At 32.1% G+C, this 22,375-nt stretch overlaps 2 protein-coding genes across 3 annotated transcripts in view; both read right to left on the reverse strand.

Annotated features, from left to right (window-relative positions):
* Vinc (vinculin) overlaps nt 1-5,844 on the reverse strand; it is a 96,370-nt gene extending 90,526 nt beyond the window's left edge. For both annotated transcript variants that reach the window (XM_085954284.1, XM_085954283.1), the window contains exon 1: nt 5,672-5,844. In XM_085954284.1, the coding sequence (XP_085810410.1) occupies nt 5,672-5,728 (57 nt within the window). In that variant the 5' untranslated portion in view covers nt 5,729-5,844. The remainder of the gene's footprint in view (nt 1-5,671) is intronic.
* An 8,761-nt stretch (nt 5,845-14,605) lies between these two features.
* The window catches only part of LOC147067481 (UPAR/Ly6 domain-containing protein crok-like), a 26,374-nt gene continuing 18,604 nt past the window's right edge, over nt 14,606-22,375 (reverse strand). Inside the window, exons 2-4 of the mRNA XM_085953610.1 lie at nt 17,802-17,963; nt 16,789-16,967; nt 14,606-14,695 (exon numbers count right to left, since the gene is read on the reverse strand). Coding sequence (XP_085809736.1) covers nt 14,606-14,695; nt 16,789-16,967; nt 17,802-17,963 — 431 coding nt within the window. The remainder of the gene's footprint in view (nt 14,696-16,788; nt 16,968-17,801; nt 17,964-22,375) is intronic.

Here is a 22,375-nt window from a genome sequence, read left to right on the forward strand (position 1 = left end):
TAATGATTGCTTTATAATAATTATTGACCTAAGAATAAGGTAGTGTTTTTTTGAAATACGCCATTTCTTTTGTCATTCCCTAGTAGTTAAGCTACAACATACGGCCGTAGCCATAAATTGACAAACTATAATTAAAGTAGGGAGTAAAATTATGTTAACGCGCGTGTTTGAACATGTACCTAACCGATTTTTTTAAAAAAAATTTTTAAACGGTACATATTCAAACACGCGCGTCAATATCATTTTACTCCCTACTTCAATTATAGTTTGTCAATTTATGGCTACGGCCGTATGTTGTAGCTTAACCACTGGGGAATAACAATAGAAATGGCGTATTTCAAAAAAACACTACCTTATTCTTAGGTCAATAATTATTATAAAGCAATCATTATTCATAAAATGTTTATCACGCTAAAATGGTCAAAGACATAGCTTATAATAAGTATCTTTAGAATCATCTTCAAATGTGTTAATCTTGCCAATTTTTTGAATAATAAAATGCCTAATTCTTGTCAAATTTGGGATCACAGAAATTATCAATATAATTTTTAATCGTGAATATTTTACAAAAATTATCTCGTAATAAATTATACTAATGGTTTCATAAATGCGTTTAAAAATTAATAAACGTAAAAAATCTTAACACCACTGCACAGTTATGTACCGAAATATGACTATATTCTAAAACATTAGAGCGAGAGGTTTAAAAGAATACTATTTTATGTAACAAAAATACTATATGCAGTCATCAAATGTTGAAAATAACTATAAAGGTTAATAAGGCTTCAAAATTATATAAATAGATTATCTACAACGTTTAAGGAGTGTCCAGGATCATGGTTTGAAAATACAATAAAAACTCAATTTTGACCTACGACGAGCACGTGGGCCGTTAACGTGGAAGTTTTGCCGCAACTTAAGTACCAGCCTGCCTCACCATACTTTTATATAACCTGCCGCCCCTAGGGTACGCTATACATTTCGGTCCACCAATTTTGAAACTGTCTGCCAGAATTATTACCACAAGCTCGAGAAGTTTTTGTTTCTTATTTGGTACACCCATTTTGTGTGTAGAAATGAAAAATTTTGTTACCGCTTTTTACTGCCATATTGACATCAGAATTGTTCCGATCAGATGAGACATTCTTTCGCTACAGTAGTCTAGTAGATCAAAATCAGAGGTATGCGGCACGGCTTCCCCCGACGCCTGATAAAGTCAGTGCGATAATATTATTATTTGTGACGCATAAAGCCTTAGGACCGACCTATGCAATTATATATTTACATTCAACGTCATGCTTATTCTTGAAGAGTATTTGCCTGATATTTTTTATACAATGCGCTCTATCATTTATTATTATTATTAAGTATATAGATATTTTTTCTCTTAAAAATAAAACATTCGCGTGCAATGAAAAATCATCTCGCGTGCCATAGGTTCGCCATAACTATCTTAGGGTAAGTGCCTTGAAGATATTATAATATTATGTTTGTGCTATTCAATGTATGACAATATACTGGCATGGGTGCATACAATATTATAGTGTTCTTTCTATTCCATTTCTAAATGTACGAGTGTGTAGTTATACACATATTGGATGTGTCCGCATTGGCCAATTCCGGTGTTTTACCATTAAAATGAGCACGGCTCGGCGTAAATATTTCGCAACGAAATAGTTAAGTACGTACGTGTTGACCAGAAACAGGCGTTTAGTTACGTACATTTGTGCTGACCGTAAATGGCTATGCTGCAAAATAAATATCGTTTTACAGAACAACATTTTAAAACGCCCATAACCTGTGTGAATGTAGACGAGATTACGCGAATGAAATGCTATTAGGCTTATTATTACAAACAAGATCATTTTTTTAAAACACGATCGTAAAGTGTGGGTATGTACAATATTTGTTTTCCATTTCACTTTACAAACAAAATTAAATGAATACCTAGTCGGTTTTTTGCCATCATCCTAACACAGGACCGCTGCGAGTGGTACAGCCGCCTGTCTACAAATAAAATACTGCCCTTCGTTAGAAATACGAGTAGCAGACTAATAAAAAAAACATGTACTCATACACGCCCAAATGAGTGACAAACTTTAAGAGCATACATAAGTAAAATAGCAAATAATTTTCAACAGTACGTGGGACGAAATTTCTTACTCGTCGCCAATCGGAGAACGACAGTCGAGGTGTAAGCACATCAATTTGTTTTGTGATGGCGTCGGAGGAATATATTCTTAAATCGTGTAAAGATGACTAAAAACGTTACTTATGTACTTGAAAAAGAAAACATGTCAATGAATATATTATTATTATTACTAATATAGCAATAAAGATAACATTAAATGGACGCATATTGAATTTTTATGAAAAATTATATTTCGTTCGGCTCGCGTCATTTGCATAATCCGCGCATCGCCTAGTCACGATCTTTTTAGAGACCATGCCTCAGCTGAAGTATAGCCTTAATGTATAGATATTTATACAAACGTAAATATTGTAAATTACATATTCTTTAACACGTAGGTATTTAATTGTATCCCATATTCTCGTAGGTACCTTTTTACGACCACATCCAGAAGTTATCACAGTTCCCATTATTGCGCTGTTCCCTGGATATATCACACAAGACGAAGTAGTTTAAGCTTTATTTCAATAAAGGGGGAATATTGTCTTCACAAAATGACTTCAAATTCGTTTTTGTACCCATCAAGGAGCGGCCGATGGTAAGCCATAATTTCAAGGGCCATCCACCCGCCCTTGTGCCCTGCACTCATTGTATCTAGGTACATACGAAGTACGTAAGGACGCGGCACCCCTGTCCTAACAAGCGGAAACAATTAATAAATTACACGCTAATCTACATATTGTAATAACTAATAATAATCATATGGTAAGTGAATAATATTGTACTAATAAATAATGTATTCTTTGTTAATAAAAAAACAAAGTTCACATTTTCTAGAAAACCGGTAAATTGGCAAAACGGAGCAGTAATCTATCAGACGACATAATTACGTGTCTTTTGGATAATGAGCCACAATATAACAATAAATTATAAACATACGCCATTCAATCACTTCCACAACCATTAACTTTAGAGCACCATAGACAATGTCATTATAACAAGGCCTCGAAATGGACCGGTGCGTACCGGAGCGCGCAGTTATGGTTCATGAAATCTCCGAGATTGTCGCTGTCTCGTGGAAAAAATAATCTAACTGAGCTAGGTAGGACATATTATTATAATACAAAATCTAACACACTTATTATTATAAAATATACATAGAAATAGACAAATACACCGAACTTTTACACGGTTTTTTTTTACACGATTTCGAAATAACACGCTGCATAGCCATCGACTCAATGCATGTTGCAGACCAATTTGGTCAGAATGTGTTAAAGGTTAAAACATAGTGAATAATTTTTGTTACTTTTGATTATTTAAAGTATTTTAGTGTATACTTTTTTTACACGTTTTTTTTTAACACGGCATCACGTGGAACGTATCTACCGTGTGAATGGGGAGTTCAGTGTATGTTAATATTTTCGGAAAAATATCGAGCGCTCCGGTTCGTAAATTTTCCTTTTCGAGCGCGCTGATTATACACCAAAAAATAGAACTTCCGTAATAATGATAAATTGCGTAGAATAATAAAAATATATACCTAGTGTGTCTATCTATGGTGCCGTAATAATACGACGAAACAACCGCTGGATAATTACAATAACAATAACAAACAGAATAGCCGGCAATCGCTGATTGTTTCAGCAAGTTGCGGGTTTTAAGTACCTACGTAAATGACTGAGGCGTTGACACGTTTGTAGGCTCGCTATGGTACTAACACCCATGGCCCCCACATCCTGAAGCGGGCCCTCCGGCCTGGATCTATGGCGGGCCCCCCTACCCATCGCTAAGGTTAATGACAGCGTGATTTTCTACAGTAGTGTTTTCCAAGTGGTTTCCACGAAACCCCAGGATTAAGGGTATTCCGTGTATTTTCAGCGATTTTTAAATAAATCCAGTTGATTTATTTAGTTGTCACTACTTGTCAGCACTATTCTGAAGCACTGATCGCGGCTTCCTTTTGTGGTAGCTAAGAAACATGCAATCTCTCGCCATATTGGATAAAAAGCCATTTTGTAAGTTAGCAAACACAGTTCAAATAATTATAAAATAAAATTCTACACGTACAGTATCGTTTAATTATGCCAATCATCATAATATCACATCAAAGCAGACAGCCACATATTTTTTATAAGAGAAAATTTGTGGGTTTTCTCACTTAACTGGTTGACCCATCACGCCGGGTCCTCTCTAAGCCCAGGCCCCCAGGCTAAAGCCATGTCAGCCCCCCCCCCTTGTGGGGACCATGCTAACACCTGTAAGGTTTGGAGCCCCCTCGCGAAAAGTATACCTATACGATAAACTGTCATTCGAGTATTCAAAATCGATCGCCCCTCCGCTTCATTATAGGACACCTATGACATGCCGCTCATCCTTCATCCAGAAACACTAAAATATCGTCAGTGAGAAGAATGGAACCGAGCAAATCAATATACCTATTTTTGTATTTACAACTGAATTGATAGGCATAGCGAATATCTAATCCTAATAGTAAAATATCTATCTTTTGACAATCAAAATTGAGTACCTACCTATAGATTAGATTTAATCAAGGGATATCAGATTATAATCCTCCGGTTAACATTAGGTGGGTACAGCAGTATGTATTGGTTTTCGGTTGTTTCTGAGTTTCAGAAGGTTGTACCTATTAGGACGTTATGAACTAAATTATAATGTCAACGTATAGATTCAGACACCTTCATTGATCATTTAGTTCTGTCATCGAAAGGTTGAGTTGAATAGTTTTTATTTAATGGTAATGATTTTTGTTATTATTGTTTTGCATTGCATACGTATGGTAGGTATACTTCCATTGTAATTTCAACATTTAAAATGTGAATTACCAAGATTTTTTGGCGATATCGAGTATATATTTACCAAATATTCACGTGTATAATTTTATTAGTATTACAAAAAATAGATCTAACTCACAAGTTGCCAAACTATTAAAATATTAAATCAAGAAAATACAAAAATTTACGATGACACAGGTTACCTCACTTTATCGAAATAAATAAATAGACCAACAACATTGAAAATAGTTTTAAAATTACGTCATTAAGTTTATGAAGTAATAAATTAGTGAGAAGTATCTACTAGTGTTCGAATAATAATGCAAGAATTTAATAATAAACCACAAAACATTTGATAGTGTGCTAATACAATACAATGGATACAACATTTAAAAGAGTAAAATAAATATTTTAGCCATTTCAATGCCAATCTGCGTAAATTTTAGGCTGGTTAATCAACGGGAAAATAAAACATCTTGGAATTACTTTATTCGTCACCTTGTCACTTGGATTTTTTCTCAAATGACAGTTCAAACAAGCACACAAAATAACAATTGGTTAAATCATAAAATAATTTCAGTCACATATTCAATCATTTGAAAGATTTTTTAGAAAAATGACTTGTCAGAACATTGTTTTCTTAGATTTTGTAGTAAAAATAAACATCGAAAAGAGTGTATGTATAGCGAAGATTTCGCAATGCGAATCACAATGATTAATATTTATAAATTAAAATGTGGCCTACCTGCTGCGCCACAGGATCTAAAATACTCTCAATTATCTTGGTGTGAAACACAGGCATTTTAACTGAATTTGCACAAACACATCAATAAAAGAAACTTAAAAGAAAATAATACCACAGCGAAATTTTATTATCACATCCGACAACCACACTGCTAACTTTAGAATCTGACACAGACAGTGGTGTTGCCAGAATAGAAACAATTTTTCCAAATTTCATCTTATTATAATGTTGCCATACTTGATATCTCTTAAAGAGGTCTTTATTACGGTGGCATCTATTGCTAAACATTTTTTTTGTCTTTCTAATGTTTCAAATCAAAAATGGATTCAAAACAATGGACACAGTGAACAAAAAAGTTAATTGTTTTTATATTCTCTACTCTATATACAAAGCTGCTTTCGGCCTCTACAATAGCTAATTAAGGTAGGATTGTATCGAAGTATTAGCACTATTATTGTAACAATTACAATAATAGGCCATCCATGGACTAAAACCGTATGCGGTTTCGAACCGTGTGCCATACTAAGCATATCTTTTCTGTTCATGGAAATATATTTTCACAAAGTATATTATAAGCATCTGATCGTATCCGTTTATACCATACACTACATTTATAAATTTAGTGAAAATATATTATCATGAACAAAAAGCATAAGTTTAGTATGGCACACGGATCTAAACCGCATACGGTTTCAGTCCATGGATGGCCTCTAAGTTAGTTGTAATTGTTGTAATAAGTGCTATATTATTTTAACAGCACCTTTCTTGGCTGTGATAAAATTTAGAGCGAGATAGACAGTTTTGACTGATTATTATAATACCTCAATACATAAATATGGTAAAATGATAATATTTATCACTTTAACGGTCGATAGTCGCCTTGTATATAGAATAGACCCGCTGGGGAAAAAATAAATGAAAGTCAAACACATAATTTTAAATGTTTTTATTTATTACAATATAGCGCAGGCATCATATTATTTAAATAATATTAACTTTAGACACACATATCCATTGGTTTTAAATACAGTAAAATCACAAACATTTTCAATATTATTACTTCAATACCATTTTCCTAAAAGACGTTTTCAATTTACATGACAATGCAATAACAACAATAAAAATAAAACTAAGCGGGTAGGTATTCATGTCTTATTGGAAATAAGGAAATCATCTTGGAATGTCTATTAAATTTATTTATAATAGGAAACAACTCAGGAAACTGATTCCGTGAAATATTGCATTATTGTTTATTTACTGCCTTATTCTTAGGTAGACCATCTTTTAAAAAGACATTTTTTTAACTACCAAGCATTCAGTTATTTTATTTTTTCCTTATAAGTAGGTAATGCTGCCATCACGTTATTAGTGAATGTGTTCAGTATTAGGTTACCTAGGTTAGGTTAGATACCTTATGGTGTACCTATTAGTGATTTTTAATTTTCTTATGTGATCACTACAACTTATCGCAAAACAATATTTTAAATAAAAATCAAACGGGAATCAGAATATATACCTATTATAACAATTTTGACAGTATAATATTACTAATATTACTTAGTCAAAATAATGGTACGGTTACAATCAGTAGGTATTTTATAGGAGTAACATCAAAGACATAACAGTGGTCGAAAGTGGTCTAACTAAATTAATCTTCACCTTCGTGATAAACTGACCTGTTTCACATTCTCAAATTTCAGAAATATGGATGCTCAAAAATTTGATGTCTCACGTTTTTTTACATATTAATATTAACTAACATAAAATACCGAATAATATTTTAAAACATATAACATAGAAATATCATCGTGTAATTTTGTATTTTTATGCTTAAAACACATTATGATCATGTCACGGGCAAAAACGTGCAATGTTGTTTTAAGTACTTGATATTTAAAATGTTATCAGACAGATGATCTCATCCTGTAGTCAAAAACGGGGCTCGAAATGGACCGGAGCATACCAGACCGCTATTCCGGGTCGTAAAATCAGCCACATTGTCATTCCTTCTCGTGGAAAAAATAATTTTACCGTTTGAGCTAGAATAACCATAATAACAAAAAATCAAGCACACTTATTTTTATAAAACATACAGAAAATTAGATAATATGTTAATACTTTCACGAGCTCTCCGGTACGTAAAATTTTCCATTTCGAGTGCTAGTCAAAAATTAATAATTTCAATTAGCAAAATCTGCCAATAGTTATCTTGGATAATATCAATATGTATCTTGGATTTTAGAGGGCTACAAAATCAGGTAACTTACACAATGTTTTTGTAGGTTGTTTCTAGCATTAAGTCATTTTTTTTCCAAACATGTAGAATAGGTTAGTTGATCACCAATGTTTAGAATCATGTGCATTGATTTATAATACGCACAATTATTCTGATTTTAAGATACAAAATATAATATAATTCATAATTAACGATTGCTTAATAATTTTGCACCAAAAGTAAATTATAGTTTTTTTTATCTATAATTTATACGTCACACATAATATTGCTTTTAAAAAAATCAAAAAACAAACATTGACATAGATCATTAAATTATTAATTATCAGAATTATTTTGACCTACACAATTAAAAATACAATTTATTGTTAATTAAATATCTATGTATGTTATATTATAAGCGTGTAAGATTGACAAGCTCCCACCAATTTTTTTTTAGCATTATGTATAATAATTAATACGTACGACTAAAGCACAAACAGTTTAGAATAAAACTCTTATACTTAAGCAATATCATATTTATTACTTTTAACAAAAAAAAAAAACTAAATCATTTGCTAACATATCAACAATATTCGTTTGTTATATTATTATTTAATAAATGTTTTTAATTACTATTAAGATTTTTGTAAATACTCGTACGCCAATGCTTAGTAACTAAATTTAATAAATTTAATTTCACTATTATTCTCACTTATAATTTTTATCTACAATATTGTGGATTCAGATTTTAGTCTATCTAAATTGAAAATATTATGCATAAGATATGCAGTTCAATTAATTTCATTAGTCAAAATATTTTTTTTTCCATTACATTTGTTCATATTATAGCTGTATAGCAGTGGCGAAGGGTGGAGGTAGGCTGATAAGATTCGCTATAAATAGTGCATACTAAACTTTTTTAGTCATATGTATTTGTTTTTATTGAACTAAGACTACAATTTACAGATGGTGTTAGTTGGTTTTTAAAAATCAATTAAACCATGCCTAAACGAAACCATAATAGTTTTGGTCTAATTTGGGCAATACGACAAAATTGTACACACTTTTTCATTCATAGTTATTTGTTTTTGTTGGATTAAAAATACATATTACACATATTTTTGGTTAATTTTTTTAATTCATTAAGCCCTGCCTAAACCAAACTATAATATATAAAAAATATTATTCTATTTATAAAATATTCAAAGTTATGTATGATTTAATTGCATAATTTTAGATATTTTATAGATAGACATGTATTTTTTGACTATTATCTATTATGGCTTGGTTTCTCAGGGTTTAATTGAATTTTAAAAAACTAACCAACACTATCTTTAAATTGTAGTCTTCTTTCAATGAAAACAAATATGTATGTCTGAAAAAGTTTAATGTGCACTGTTTATGGCAGATCTTAACAGCCTACCTCCACCCTTCGCCACTGCTGTATAGCGTTCACTGTAGATGATGCTAGAATAAGGGATGAAAAAGGTACCAATAAAAAAACATTTGGGTAATGTAAAATTCAAAAGAAAATAGAGAATTTTGAAATCTCATTCCCTAATAACAGCAAAACCATTCTCATTCATAGCATCAACTATTAACATAATACTTACATAGAATAGTATTACATAGTTAAAATATGTTGTAATAATAATTATTATATTTCATAAGTCAGTAAGCATGGCATCTTTAGTCGTGCCAAAACTATAAAAATACCTTTTTACGTAGCATTGAATTAATTCTTAGTTATTTTAATGTGGACAGATTTTTTTTGCCTACCTAATTTTAATTTTCATTTAAGTATGTGTGGGAAATTGTGACTAAATATTTCTTTCATTTTAACAATACATTGAGGTGCTCAGCAGAGAAGTAAAATAACCCACAAAATATTAAAATGGAGTTAATAATAATAGTTGGAAGTGGCATGGTGGCAGGAATGGTGGAATTCTCCTATTCCATTTATTCATAATATCTAGATGGTAATGTATTCCACAATAATTTTAGATCAAACATCAGTGTTAACTACACTGTGTTTGATATGAGTTTTTTCTCGGCTTAGTATTTTTAGTCTTATGCCACTTTTCTACTAGTCACCTCAATCATTCGGAAAAATTTCAATTCCTGCTATGTATAATTATAATACAACACTAAAATGTGAATAAATAAAAAATAGGTTATTTTTGTACTAATACCTTTTTTGTAGTTTGTACAGCTATATTTAATTAAGTGCCACTATAAATGAATATAAACTGTTATAAAACAAATTCATTATAATCATTACCGTAAAACGGGGTGAATTGGAACGTTTTCAGATTTCATATTTAATTTAAACCCTATGCTGTATGCCTGAAAAGCTAGATTTGTTTGCCAAAAGTTGTGTCTGCGATTCATCAGTATGGTTTGGTGAATGGGAAAACTCAATATTTACTTACCATCGATATTTTCCCAAAATGATGGCCTATTCCTATTCACTATCGAAACGGGGTCAATAGAAACGAGGAGAGAAAAACCGCAAATTTTATTAAAACACATGATTAAATAAAGAAATATTTATTCAGATAACAGAAACTGTATTATTTCTTCATACAGTGGATTAGCTGGAACAAAATTAGGTACCTATTTAATTGTGTTGAGTTCATTCATGGACATAGACACGTTCGACAAAGTTTTATCAGACATTTAAAACATGCGAATCGCCACAAACTTTTTCACGTCTGATGTATAACAAACGGTCAAGTTTCCTGTCCTATCGGAGTTTCCAAAAGTCAAAAAATAAATTATCTGTCAAATAACACACATATTGGAATGCAAACGATAGCATTTTGGCAATTGCACCACTCTGAATCTTTTTACAAGGAACTGTTCCTATTCACCACGTCATTACTATTCACCCAGTTTTACGGTATTGAATTAAGTTAATAATTTTGCTGCTCTTTTTCTTGTAATAAAAAATTTGATCAATAAGAGCCATCAGTGACATACCTAGGTAAAGTGTCACCCTTCAGTAGAGTTAAAATACCATCCTAACCCATATTGATTGCACCGATTCCTGTTCAAATACCACAGTTATTATAAGCTATCAGTACCTACTTTGGTTTATACACCTTAAGAAATCATATAGGTAGTTAAATTGAACATGCCATCCCTGTCTTTAGACATACCTATGTAATATCCATAAATCAGTCAATTACATAGTTTAACCAAGAATTCACGGCACTGTCATTTAATAAATTGTTTTTCTTACTGAATGTCATTATCAGAACACAGAGAATCAAAGATATGTACCATTAAAATGCTACCGGCGCTTGGAAAATGTTACATTGTACTGATAAATATTGATATTAAATACCACATGGTACTGTGTGAAATTCTATTGGATTCTGCGTGAGAGAAATGTCAAAGCAGAACAACTTACCTATATATTTCAGATATATGCCATATTATTTCGAATTGAGTAGGTATAAAGTAATACCCCATTTACACGTGCATGAATTTACTGCTGACAGTACGTATTATTGAGTCCATAGCAACAAAATGCACATGTAAACACATATTAGCAAGTTGCAAGATTCTAAATTGCATGCCGTATGTGCATGCGCAGTAAAACAATAGTGGTGAACCTGTCGGAAAAAATATGAACTACACCGCCCAGCGAATTTTGACGTTTAACAATTTTCACAATCTATCAAATAGCACCATACAATGACAACAACGCGTTGCGCTTATATTTGAATAATGAGATTGGCAAGACAATCAGCATTATTACGTGTAAACAGTTATTATTGTAATAGTTTAATTTACACATTATCGGTGCCAGTAAATCCATGCACATGTACAGGCGCAAAACATAATGATAGATGACATTTGGATTGGCTTGGTATGAAATATTAATAGACAGTGTATTCCAATGGCACCGCTGTCAACCTGCAGGCAACAGAAAATGAATGCATAAAAATTCTTAGTATAATTATTATTTCCAACAAAATTACGATGATCGCGAACCTCAGCTTTAAGAAGATGAAGAAGAATATGAAAACAGCACATTATTATCGACCACGATACATATTTAATTACAATGAATTGATTAACATAATAATCACAAATTACTGTAGAATAAGTAGTGTATAGTGGACAAGTTTTTATTTTCCTATATACGGCAGGTAGAGTGTAGTGATGTGTATAATTAAAGCCTTTAAGCATAATCTATTAGGTATGGTATATTCTATTTTCTCTGCTTAATACATATACTTTATTTTAATACTTTATAGCTTTATTTGATAGGTATTTAGTTCTATGGAATTAGGCATGAATTGAAAGGTTACTTTGACTCGTTTCAGTTTGTAAAATATAATTACAGTCGAACTTGGTTATTACAAGGAAGATGGGACCGACTGAATTTGCTCATTATAAGCGTTACTCGTTATATCAGAGAATAACACATAACACAAAAAGTCGCAATTCAAACAAAAATACACAATTAGAATTTTTCCCCGAAACAAGCATTACATGCATAAACTACAAAAGAAATTGTTTATTGTAATGAACACCGGTAGGTGAGTGACTTCACAAACCTTGGATTTTTTACATACAATTTCAACCATATGTGTGTATACTTTTTCAATATTGTCGGCGAAAACACCAATTAGGTAGGTACTTAAACACTTAACTAGTGTCATAAACGTAATCCGATTCCGGCGGCATCCTGTCCAGTCGGATTTTATTGCTTAGGGTCGAAATGTTTTTAATCAATCGACACATTAACAGTTTTAAGAAAATTTTTCACGATATTTTAGCTCGGTATAACCGATAAGTAGCTCGTTATAAAAGTGAATAAATGTATGGAGAAAATCATAAACTAAAATGTCAACGAATGTTTCCTCGTTACATCTGAGATCTCGCTATATCCGTGATCGTAATAACCGAGTGCGACTGTATGTAGTCATAATTTATTATGTAATATTTTCTTGTATTATTGAAACATTATGCAGTGGTTATAACAATGTGTGTAATAAAATAGATTCAACAATCATTCTAATACATAGGATAGGTACATAAAAATAGCAAACAATATACCCAAAGACTAGTGGCCAAATGCAGAGATATCAATGTTAAGTCACCCTTAAATCAGACATTCTAATAAGAATAATAATAATAATAAACAAGTCACTTGTTATTCCAACTACCACTAATCTTGGAGGCATATAGTAAAGCATTACGTATGGGCACTACGTACTTAAATATGACTATGCATTTGGCCCTAAGTTAGTATTAAAAAAATTGTTGGTATTACAAAACAGTGTTGGGTTAATGGGTTTAAACAATTCATTTTGATAACATGTATATAAATATTCTAAATTTATTTTACGGTATTCTGTTATATTTTACAGAATTATTTAAGGTACCACAAGTTAATAGCGACTATAAAATTTACATAAATATTACATTTTATTTTCCATTGGGGGACGGTAATTATTGATCATGTAGTGATATGATATTTTTGAATTCAAAATCTGCTTAAATTCTATGTTGAAAGGTATATAAATTCACCAAAAAGCAAAGAATACACATTTTATTTATTAATAATAATCATACTTACCTAATTCAATTTAAAATTATTTTTATTGCTCTAAAACCTGAATGCAAATAATATTATAGTGATCAAGTATTTTTTTTTTTTAACTATGATGTGTGTTTTGCTTCAAATAATCTTGATTAACATCACTGCAAATACTGCCTTACCCAATATTGAAGTTCTTAACCAGTTCTATGCCTTCAGCGAGTTTTCTCACTCTATGAGGCCGTGATCGACAGGCCGCACATACAAATTTAGCAGTTTATCTCGTCCGAGTTTAAACTCAAAATACTATCCACTGTCGATTAATTTGCATAATCTAAAAAATTAGCGACATATTGACATCTGTTTCAATAATTATGAAATACTATACATTAATCAACGTATGTTGTTAAAAATCTGCGGCCTGTCAAATACGGCCATAGTAATATTGTGAGGCATAGAAAAGGTAACGCTTCAAATAAATACAAAAAGCACTAATTGTAATGAACATTTTCAAATATATTGACAAATCAAGTAAAACTCGTTTAGTACAATATTAAATTATTGCACTTAATGAGTTTTACAATTGGTATGCCGAATTACGAAGTCTTTGCAAGACTGTAACACCACACATAGAATAAAATAATATATTAAATTTAGGATATGTTTGCTAGGTAAGTACTTCAGAAAAGAATGTTTAACAGAAAAATATGTAAATGTAATTACAATAACATTGTAGACAGTAAGATAGATTTAGTATGCACTTACATTCTTACAAGATATGTCTTTGCACACAAATGTCACATTAAAATTAAAGATTAGGACATTTATATAAGACTAGAAGGCCGCGCACTAAGTTGTACAAGAATTATTTTAATTACTTTCCCTTCATCCCGTCTCAGCGTCCTCGCACGTACAAACTCAACACATTTTATTTAATACCAATTTACCGCACAGCTCTGTGATCTGTCAAATCTGAGAAATGTGAGAGCAATATATCATCACAGATGATAAAGTAGGGCCAGGTTATAAATGAGAAGTGTTCTATCAGAGGAGTTTAACGATTTTAATAAACTACTTCTAGTATTAGACACTTGATGGCGATTCTGTTACATTTTTAGAATGGTAGCCACAAAAAAATTAATAGTCTGCATATCACTACAGACTAGTTGTCATCTATGCCGGCTGACTTGGCATACGCGTTTTTGTGATTGTCCATCTTAACATTCAAGATGATGATGGTTTTTAGCTGCAACTTTTCCAATAAGGAATTGTAGCAGCAATGTATTAAATGACATGTGTTTTAATATTGCCAACTAAATTGGACAGACAAAATTGCTTGTTATGGTTGTGTTGCATTTGTATGTGCCAGACCTCTTAGTGATAAAACAATAAAATTACCTAATTTACCTTTTCAATATGAAAACTTTTGATTGCATATACACAAATTAAACTGAGCCAAATAGTATGGATTATATTATTACTTATCATAGATCGAAATAAATTCTAATTTTTTAAATATTATGTTATATCAAACAATTTATAAAAACAATAATAAAATTGTTGCGATAAAAGAAGATTCGGACGAAAATTTTGTAATAATCTGACCGTTGATTTTGTGAATCGATTCCTTGATAAAATGATTTTTGTAATAGTAACTTAACGATTTTTCTATCATAGCCACTTAGCCTAGAAAACTAAATTAGCAAGGCAAACAGTAAACGTAGGTAGTAACACTTACTACTAAATACACAAAACATAATATCAAGATCATAGCTTTATTATTATTATCATACGTTATTATTTATCTACCATTTTTAAATACAAGTAATAAAATGTCGATAAATTTGCTAAAATATGTAAAAGATATAATATGTATATTATTGATTATTAGTATTCTGACCACTCCATTCTCACATTTTCCAAAATATATTATTTGTTATTTACCCATTTTAAGGATTCCATCATTCATTTTATGTTAAACCATGTATGCAATCATCAAAAAAGCTCGTTTATATTATTCAAACTCAATAGATATGTAAGAAAATGCTTTCTCATTATTTCAAATGTAAAACTTAGTATGTGACACTGTGTAAAAGTTTTCCACTGTAAAATTATCCACGTGAGATTGGCTAATTGTATATAGGTACCCAAATTACATCATAGACATTATTAATAATAGAAAAAAGTTGAATATGTTGGGAAAGCTTAATGTTTTTATTTAAAATATTGATACGAATTTAAAAACAATGTTAAAAGTAAATTGTGGAAGTAAGTCTAATCAGGCACATTGTATGTTTTACCTTTGAAATGACGATTAATCAGGTATTTTGTATTACATTTTCATTTCCAGCAAGTTAATCGAAATTTATTTATTTATTTAAAATAAAAACACAGGATAATACTAAAATATACCAAATGCTTGTTTCAACATTGTTTTAATAATCACCTACACCACATTTCTGTACCATATATTAAATTTAAAGAAATATTTTATTTAAGCTGTTTTAAAAAATATCTATAAAAATTATTTAGATATGTATTATCCATATTGGATATATTTCATCAAGAAGATTTGTTTCAATACCTAATGCAAGTCTATAATAATTTGATGTCTGTAAGTACACTTACATAGAAGCAAATCCACAAATGATATCAAAATTTTATCAAGTATATCTACACTAAACTTATTTAGTTGAATTGGTGAGGTTTAAATATTTATCTACATAATACCAGTAAAATAAAATAGGTCTATATTATTCTGTCTTGATATTAGGTTGTTCATGTGAATTCCTTACTGTTAATGCAGTTAATAATAAACAATTTTTACATAGTATTGTTGTGTATTGGTTTCTAAAATAATAAATTTTAAATTGATAATTTTTCCTGCCATCTTTTGAACGGAATTACAAGGTAAAATTTAAAATTTATCATTATCCTTTGATATGGTATTATTGATTTGCTTAATGATTTATTTATCTCGTTTAAAAAGTATTATTAATATACTGCTTTCGTTATCAATTAGTATGTAATATTAATACCTATAAATAATAACCCACTAGCATTATTTAGTATTGCTTGAAAAGCACATCTGCTGATATTATAAATGACAGTGCGTAGCAGTAAAATGCTATTACTTGCATTTATCTACGTACAATAGTGTAGTAAAACTAGATTGCACATTCGCATTATAATAAACAAGCAATTGAAATAATATTTGTGAACACTCAAACAATATAATATTTAAATATAACAAGTTTTCAAATAACAAATAACTAATTTTCACGATTTATTAATTCATAACCTAGAAATGTTAAAAATAGATGCCGCCATAGTTATTAGTGTTGCCATAAAAATATTTCCACCTCTAGGGAATAGTGATGTTCCCGTGTTGCATAAATCTCCGAAACAGGAACAGTATAGTGCGAATACATCATGGGTTCCGGAGCGCTTCACGCATGTTTTGTTATCTCGTTCTTCATCTCTGAGATAGCCGCAACCACGTACCACACGAACCTTGCCATACACTGTAAAAATAATTGCATCATATAAGTCTTCATAATGATTCTTTTAATAATTTTAACATTGACCGGATTAATTACTTATTCTTGTTGATTATATAATGATGCGGAAATAATACCTCGTTTACACGTGCATGAATTTAATGCTGACAGTACGCAGTATCGTGCCCATAATAAGAAAATGCACGCTTAAACATATTGTATTATCGTGCAAGTTGCAAGATTGCATGCATGAATCAAAAAAGGTAGGAAGCTTTTGAATTTTCACGCGACAGTTGAGATTTGTACGATATCTGCGCTTGTGCAGTAGAACGATAGTAGCGAACCTGCCAGAAAAAAAATGAGCTACACCGCGCAGATTATTTTTGACGTCACAACCTATCAAATAGCACCAACAATGACAAACATCTTGTCTCGCTTACGTTTGAAGAATGAGATTGGTGAGGCAGTCAGTACTTTTACGTGTAAACAGTAATTATCGCGATAGTTTAAAATACACACTATTGGTGCAAGTAAATCCATGCATTTGTACAGGTGCTATAAACACGTAAATATATCTGACCATAGCATTTTGAAATGAGGTTAGTGGATCAATAGTGTCATATTATTTATAGATGTCGTTTTTCTCACATCATAATTTAAAATAATCAATAGAAGAATAAATCAATTTGCACTATTTTTGATAATAAAATAACATTTCCAAAACGAAAATTTTAATAATTCATTTAGAACCGGGTTTTCATGAGAACACAAGATTTTGGATTCTGTACATAATTGTTCTTGTGCTACTTACTTGAATGATATAATATCTACACTAGTCGATAATATGAGATTTTTTACCTTTCTGAACAGTTTTTCTGCACAAAACTGGCTCAAGTGTAGGCATGTGCTCCAGACGATCCTTCAATGTGCAGTTAATGGTTCCTAAAGAGTATGAATCGAATGGATTGCCACATCTCGGGTCGTATGCACTGTTGCATTGATAGCAGCTTATCCCGGCACCTGAAAAAAAGAGAGCCGTACGTTATTATGGATTGAATTTTATGTAATGAGCTTGATACAGATGCACCTAGGGGCGGCATGTTGTATGAAAGTATGGTGAAGCAGGTAGGTTATATTAAAAAAAGTATGGTGAGGCAGGCTGGTAATCAATTTGCGGCAAAATTAACGTTAACATCGTTAATTATATGGATAAGTTATAATGACCAAAGTAAATCCTCCGTGATGCCCTGCATTTTTTTCATCGCGTCGCTATTTCTCGTAAGTTGTCGGCTATTGTTGGCCTGCTTCATTCAGTTGTATGAGAAAGCCGATTCTTAACCCCTCTTTTTATTTAATACGTCTATGAGACATTCTCACAGAAAAATCGTTTAGGGGGGTCCATTTTAAAAAAAATATCCATACTAATTTATTATTGATTTTTAAGGTTTCGTGAGGGAGCAGGGTCAATAAAGTCCAGCGGGTGCCACTGACTTCCACATTTACCATGTCTACTACTTATGGCTTTTCGTCATTTCGATCGCTGACCCTCGCACTTTTCTTAGTATATTCACCATACCTAGACACTCCACTTTTTGAATCTAGCAATAAATACCTGGCATGCACCTATAACTACGGGTGCTCACTAGCTCTACAAGTTGTTGCGAGCTTTCGCATCCACAAGTCAAACGGACATAATTATTAGATTCGATATTGTCCATTTGTGTCATCCAAGCTGTCTTGTCTTTTAAACACACTGCATCGGAATATTAAAGCGAACATTGGATGCCCCAGATAGTTACATCAATTGATGAGTGCAACGCAGCACTCGATATGGAAAAGTTTACGAACCGGAGCGCTTAGAATTTTTCTGAAAATATTAACATAGTTATCAGATGTTATGTGTATTTCATAAAAATAAGTTTGTTAGATTTTTGTTATATGGCCTATCTAGCTCAGACGGTCAAATTATTTATCCCATGAGACGGAGCGATAACTTTACCGATTTCACGAAAAGGAACGGCGCTCCGGTGCGTTCCGGTTCATTTCGAGCCCTGGTGCAACGAATCTTCCAGTAGCCACAAGTCTTGCATGACGTAGAACGCCAAGAGGAGTGGAGCCAACCCGTTTAGTAGGCTGTTTGACAGCCAAATCACCCGGGTCACGATCCTTAGTCATTAGGTCCCGATGAAGAATATCAAGAAGTAATATTCATAATAAATGCATCTACTATGTGCGCGCCTGGCTTGACTACCCATCGATGAAGTTATTGGGTCATAATTCACTATATTATAATATAATTGTTCATTCTGCAATACTACAATATACTTACATAAATCTGTATTGTTTAGAACAGTGTCACCCAACCAGTGTGTCACAGTGATAATTTTCTATCGATAAAATTTTTTCGAAAATTATAATAGTGCAAGAGTGCGTAATTATTGCATGATTTTTTTGTTTTGATATGTTGCGAAGAGTGTCGTCCCTAGACAAAATGCCGCCCCTCGGCTGCACCAAAACTGCACGACACATTTTTATACAGTATTTTTTATCATCCTTTCATGACTCCAATATCTAAGAAATATGTTGTATGGATACATTACTGACAAAATATATACCACTAAATCTAATTTAAATTCCATCCACGGTTTCAGATACATTTAAAAATACACCTGACAAAATTCAAAACTCGCGAATGACCGGCAAGAATATTTGGATAAATTAATTAGGTACTTATGTACCTACCTATAATTCAAATATAATTCGCAAATTTGCTCGTGACAACGGAAGTCAACTAGACATCGCGAACCAGACAAAAAAAAATCACAGTCCTGTTAAACCTTTTATGTTAACCAACCAGTGATCTGATTTTTTCATGGAAAGATATTTCTATTATTATTGAGTTTAGGTACCTATTTCTATATATATCAAATGATTCTCCTCGATTTGCCGCCCTTCAAGTAACTGCCGCCCCCAAGCGACGCTCAATGTGCCTACCCAAACGGAACGTCACTGGAGGTAGGAAAACACTGTTTTAGAAGATATTGAAAATTTGTAACAAATGACAAATTTTGCGATTCCAATTTCCGATTACATAGTAGGTAAGTATTATAAATGCACGAACTAAACAAATAACCTTTATAAGCATATCACATTGGTAAGCGTGAAGTTCGATAGTTTAATACTATCGCGATGACAGAAAATATGACGTAGTTAGAGCGACACCGAGCGAAGATGAAACGATGCAATAGGCTTAATGTAAAAGCAGTCGGAAATAATACCAGTTACATTGTTACAATAATTAAATTTACTCTATGTAATTCGTGCCCAGTAGAATAAATCGCAATCTGTACAATTTGAAGGTTAAGTTGTTCTACTATTATATACTATAATATACTTACAAATAATTCAAAACCGCTGAAATACACACACAATATGGTGGTGAATATCCAGGGTAAGTTGTGTGAGTAGTATATATAGGTACCTATATACCTACTATACAACCATCACCACCACCCTGGACCAATCCACTGCAAGATGAAAGCCTATTCGAATTGATTCCATTCGGACTTATGCTATACTATACTCCTATAGAACTGAACTATTTCGCCTATATAATGTTTGAGATTTTCACGGTTGTTTTTTAACGTAATATATTTTTGGGTTTCCACCGTGTGTACTTCTTCCTTCTTTCCTCGACGTTTCGGGCTCGTTGCGGAGGCCATTATATATTATAATAATGGCAGTACACGCGGTGGAAACCCAAGAATCTATTATGCTATTTCCATGGCCCCCACAAGGGGGGGCTGACCGGGCTCAGGAGGGGCCCGGCGTGGCGAGGCTCGACCTGATAAGTGGGATGAACACACATCACATTGCTCTAATAGTAAAAAAATGTTGCCTGCGGCGCTATTTTCCTTCAATAATATTATTTTAAATTATGCGGTTGTACGACACAGTTTTTAATTGTGTATCAATACTCGACATCTCCATAATTTAAATGGATGTATTAAAATATACTACAAAACACTAAATATACCTAGACATTAATTTTACCGTGTACACCATGTGGAAAACGCTACTGTAGAGCATCACACTGCCTTTATCCTTAGTGATAAGCAGGGGGCCCGACAAAGATCCTAGTCTGGGGGCCCGCTTTAGGATGTGGGGGCCATGGCTATTTCGCCTATTCAGCGGCCTATCTAACTTTTGGACGTTTTCAATTCCTTCGGTAAATACCTACCTATCACTGAATGACGGCTCGTCCTACGTGAGCGACGTCGCGCGAAGCGTATAAAAGTATAAATGTACAACCAAAAAAGACTTTACGAACATTTTCACACACGGTTATACGTTTGAGTTGCGCGTGCCGCTCAACGCTTCGCCCCGTCAGTAGATGTGTTCAGCGATTGCCTCTTATTCGAGATATCTGACCACCCCGTTTCCATTTGAGGTTTTTATGAAACTCTATCATATTGCACACCCTTGTTTATTCTCTAACAAAAATAACCGACAATCTTGTGACGTAATTTATGGATGTATACCTACACCAGTGGCGAAGGGTGGAGGAAAGCTTTTAAGATCTGACATAAATAGTGCACGCTCAACTTTTTCAGTCAAACGTTTTCATTTAAATAAGACTGCAATTTACAGATAGTGTCGGTTAGTTGTTAAAATTCAATTAAACCCTGCGAAAACTAAACCACAATAGAGGATACCTAGTCAAAATGTACTCGTCAGTCTATAAAGTATCTAAAATTCTGCTATTATTTATAGATAGGATAATATTTTTTATCTATCATAGTTTGGCTTAGACAGGGCTTAATGAATTTAAAGAAAATTAACTACCGACATGAGTAATATGTATTTCTAATGCAACGAAAACAAATAAATATGAATGAACAATTTTGTCGGATCGCCCAAAACATACCAAAACGATTATGGTTTGGTTTAGGCAGGGTTTAATGGATTTTTAAAAACTAATCTACACCATTTGTAAATCGTAGTCTTAGTTCAATAAAAACAAATACGTATGACTGACAAAGTTTAATGTGCATTATTTATGTCGGCTCTTAACAGCCTAACTCCACCCTTCGCCACTGACCTACATTATAATATTAAAATACTTACTTACAAGTAGGTAACAATAAAAATGTTTAGTTCCATAACCTGTCATAATAATTATTGCAAATGTGTGATGTAATCAATCGTTTACGATTTTGTTAGATCTTCTACATTTTTTTTTCCTAATTAACGATAGGTATATCGTACCTATATCGTTCTGAAGATGGCATTGTAACTTGAAACAGCTGTGAACATCATAAACTATTTTTTTTAGAATCCAAAACAGAATTTTTTATAATATTTACTGCTTTTTTATCACAAAATGTGTGATACCATTACAAAATAAATGGTAAGGTATCAACTCCAAAGGT

The sequence above is a fragment of the Rhyacophila brunnea genome, unplaced genomic scaffold (assembly GCF_057557595.1).
Source record: "Rhyacophila brunnea isolate RB1 unplaced genomic scaffold, BYU_Rbru_1.0 scaffold_4, whole genome shotgun sequence".
NCBI lineage: Eukaryota > Metazoa > Arthropoda > Insecta > Trichoptera > Rhyacophilidae > Rhyacophila > Rhyacophila brunnea.